This window comes from Condylostylus longicornis, unplaced genomic scaffold (assembly GCF_029603195.1).
Source record: "Condylostylus longicornis isolate FDR11 unplaced genomic scaffold, ASM2960319v2 ptg000055l, whole genome shotgun sequence".
Taxonomy (NCBI): domain Eukaryota; kingdom Metazoa; phylum Arthropoda; class Insecta; order Diptera; family Dolichopodidae; genus Condylostylus; species Condylostylus longicornis.
In genome coordinates, this window is record NW_026578024.1 from 9,415,706 (window position 1) to 9,418,768 (window position 3,063).

General features: G+C 27.1%; 1 protein-coding gene across 1 annotated transcript; it reads right to left on the reverse strand.

Annotated features, from left to right (window-relative positions):
* Nucleotides 1-1,744: 1,744 nt before the first annotated feature.
* Nucleotides 1,745-2,671, reverse strand: LOC129611659 (uncharacterized). The gene is made up of 5 exons (XM_055524911.1): nt 2,595-2,671; nt 2,329-2,533; nt 1,979-2,262; nt 1,876-1,920; nt 1,745-1,809 (listed from the first exon to the last, which is right to left on the reverse strand). Exons 2-5 carry the CDS (start codon nt 2,368-2,370, stop codon nt 1,767-1,769), a joined length of 414 nt encoding a protein of 137 aa, XP_055380886.1. The 5' UTR covers nt 2,371-2,533; nt 2,595-2,671; the 3' UTR covers nt 1,745-1,766.
* Between the last annotated feature and the right edge of the window lie 392 nt (nt 2,672-3,063).

Genomic DNA, 3,063 nt, shown 5'->3' on the forward strand with positions numbered 1-3,063 from the left:
TCAATTTCTTCTTAGCTTCTGTTTATTAAAATTTTTTCGTTAAAACTGCCAAATTAGGATAGAAATAAGAACTTGTTATATTATTTTTTTTGCAATATGAACCTAAATAAATATTTTTATAATGCAAACCCTTTATTAGTAGTAAGTGTATAATGATAAGCGCAAATATTACGTAAATGGTAAATTAAAGATCTATTGCATTGCTTCGAAAAAAAAAAATTTGTAAATTGTGTTTATGGCAGTTTTATTACATAATAATGAATAATTAATGTTATAACAGTAATAAAATTTGAATGCAATTGTTAATGCATGAATTTAAACAATATTGTTATACTTTAAATGTTGATTTTCAAATACTTAATAGCAATTAAGTGTTTTATTGAAGTTACGTTGCTACTTCGTTTTTCAAAATAACTATAGGTGATATATGAAATTTAAGATGTCCAATTATTTTTTTATTAAATATTAGTTATAATTTTGATGTCTATTGAAGTAATGTAAAGATAAAAATTCAAACATTTCTAACTAAAAAATTTTGATATACAAGATAATTTAATTAGTAAAAGAAAATTTAAATATTACTAATTACGAAATATTAATTTTGTCGTTTCGGAAATGTTTTCTTACTTCTTCCCTATACATATTAACATGTTGAATTCCACAATCTCCATGCTGAAGTTAAATTGAAGTTGTGGCAGAATTGAATTTTAGGTTACTTAATTATTGACTTCTTATAAAAAAAATAAATTTAACTCTATTAAAATGCTTGACAGTGATATAATAACCTACAACTTGTAAAAAATTAATGCATTAATTATAAACGGTTTTTTAAACCTAGAATATTTTAACAGGTCTGATGTTCAGACAATAATTGTATCTCATATATTGTTTTCATTCGTATAATCTAGTATGTACCTAGAATTTTTAAAAATGCTTATAAATAATTGTAAGTCTGTTCTACTAACATTTTTAGAACTACGTGAAATAAATGCAACAATATCTAAATTCAGCAAGAAATTGAAAATTTAACAACGCAATAATTGTGCTTTACTGTACTCGTATAATATTAAAGCACATTACCTACATATACTGGAATAAATAAATGAGAAAAGGTTCCAGAATCTTTATTTAATAAAATGTGGAAAAAGAAATCTAAATTAATATTTTTGTCAATTCAAACAGTACAATCGATTTTATCTTAAAATTTTCTTTCATATTCTATTATTAATAACAGCTGTTTAAATAATATTTAAATTGTTGCCCGTAGCTTACGTTAAAAAAAAATTAAATGATAAATTAATTTTTTTTCTGACCAAGTAGTGTGGGCAAAGCATTGACTATATAAATATGAAATTGAGGTTTGTTAACTTATCAATTTTATTACTTCACAAATTAAAAATTATTTTTGCTGGACGGTCAGCCGTAATCTGCATCATAGAGGAATTTACATTTCACCGTAAAGAACGCAATTATTCTGTTTTAGAATAAATTTTTGTCATACATAAAATTAATTAATTTATTTTCGGTATATTGATCATAAACTTACCTGGAGTTTGTCGTCTCCTCCAAAGTTGCTTCAAACGCATCTAAATTGTCTCTCTCTGTTTCCACATTTTCGTCTATGACAACCGAGTGCTTATTTAACACTTGCTTTTTTAATAATTTTCCTTGCGCGCTGTGTTTTTTCCAGCATTTCTTGTGGTTTTGCCACATACAGAGGCCACACCAAACAATTGAGTCGCCCCTCGTCCCAAAATACTTCCAAACTACCGATCTGTTAAAATGTCGCTCATATAGATCTTCATACTCCTAAAAATATATGTTAAATAAATTAATATATAATTTATATATAGAGGTAAAGAAAAATATTTATACTTGTGGCGCTTGAAGTTCCTGCTACCTGGAGGTAGGGATGTCATTCTAAAGGAAATAAAAAAAATATTATTGAATTGGATTTAAATTTAAAATATAAAACAACTTGAAAAACGGTTGGGGAGCAACCGCGAATATCCCGTCTGCCATCCAAATATCGGCTGACTCTAAGCCGGCAGCCATCTCCTCATGGGCAAAAATAAGAATTCTATTTGCTTCCGACACACCTGAATCATATAAAATATGTTGTACCAGATCTTCAGGCATGCCGGAAGAATTTTTCTTATAATGTGAATTAAATGGCCGTCTTAGAGCCTTTTTCACACTTTCTTCAGACGGCAAACGAGACCTCTCCTCCACAGACATTCTAAAAGTGACATCCATAATGACCTGCACATAAGAAAAAAATTATTTTCAATATGATTATATTATAATATAATGTTTAAAATAACTTACTGAATTTGGGGTGGTCATCGAATATAACATGGCATTTTTCATTTTTGTTATGGCCTCTTCGACCACCGCGTCATGTATTTGAAATATGTGGACATGGTTATGGTTGGCCCCTTTTTTAATTGCCCCATTTTTAAAGACATTTATAAATGCAGGGCATTTTTTTTGGAAAGCCCTACATTTATATGTGTCATAATAATAATTTTTTCTGAAAAAGAAAATTTGCATTATCTTGATGTACCAAATATTACTACTACGAGTACTCATACCTTTATATATGAAGTCATATTTTTCATATTTAATAATTTGCAAAAATTATGCAAATTTTAAACTAAACTAAACTAAATATGAAATAAAAATTTCATATTTAGTGGTTAATTTGATTAACTAAAAATATATGTTAAACAAATTAATATATAATTTATATATAGAAGTAAAGAAAAATACTTACACTTGTGGCACTTGAAGTTCCTGCTTCTGGAGGTAGGAATGTCATTCTAAAGGAAATTAAAAAAAATAGAATTGAATTGGATTTAAATTTGAAATATAAAAATAAAATAATAATTAATTTTCGCACATATCTTTTTGACACGCTTTACCTACCAAAATGCTTATAGGGAAAACTGGCACATAATGCTTATAAGAAATTGAAAAAATGTTGAGACCAAAGTATATCTATAATAAGTAGTTCGACTCGTTCCATTTCGTTAGTTTTCGTTTGCATCTTGCTTCCAAATT

Bases quoted from the DNA above. Each gene is read 5' to 3' on its own strand.
- LOC129611659 (XM_055524911.1), bottom strand. From the start codon at position 2,370: ATGAAAAATGCCATGTTATATTCGATGACCACCCCAAATTCA. The intron at 2,263-2,328 runs GTAAGTTATTTT...TCTTATGTGCAG, and splicing joins CGATGACCACCCCAAATTCA to GTCATTATGGATGTCACTTT. The intron at 1,921-1,978 runs GTTGTTTTATAT...TATTTCCTTTAG, and splicing joins GCTCCCCAACCGTTTTTCAA to AATGACATCCCTACCTCCAG.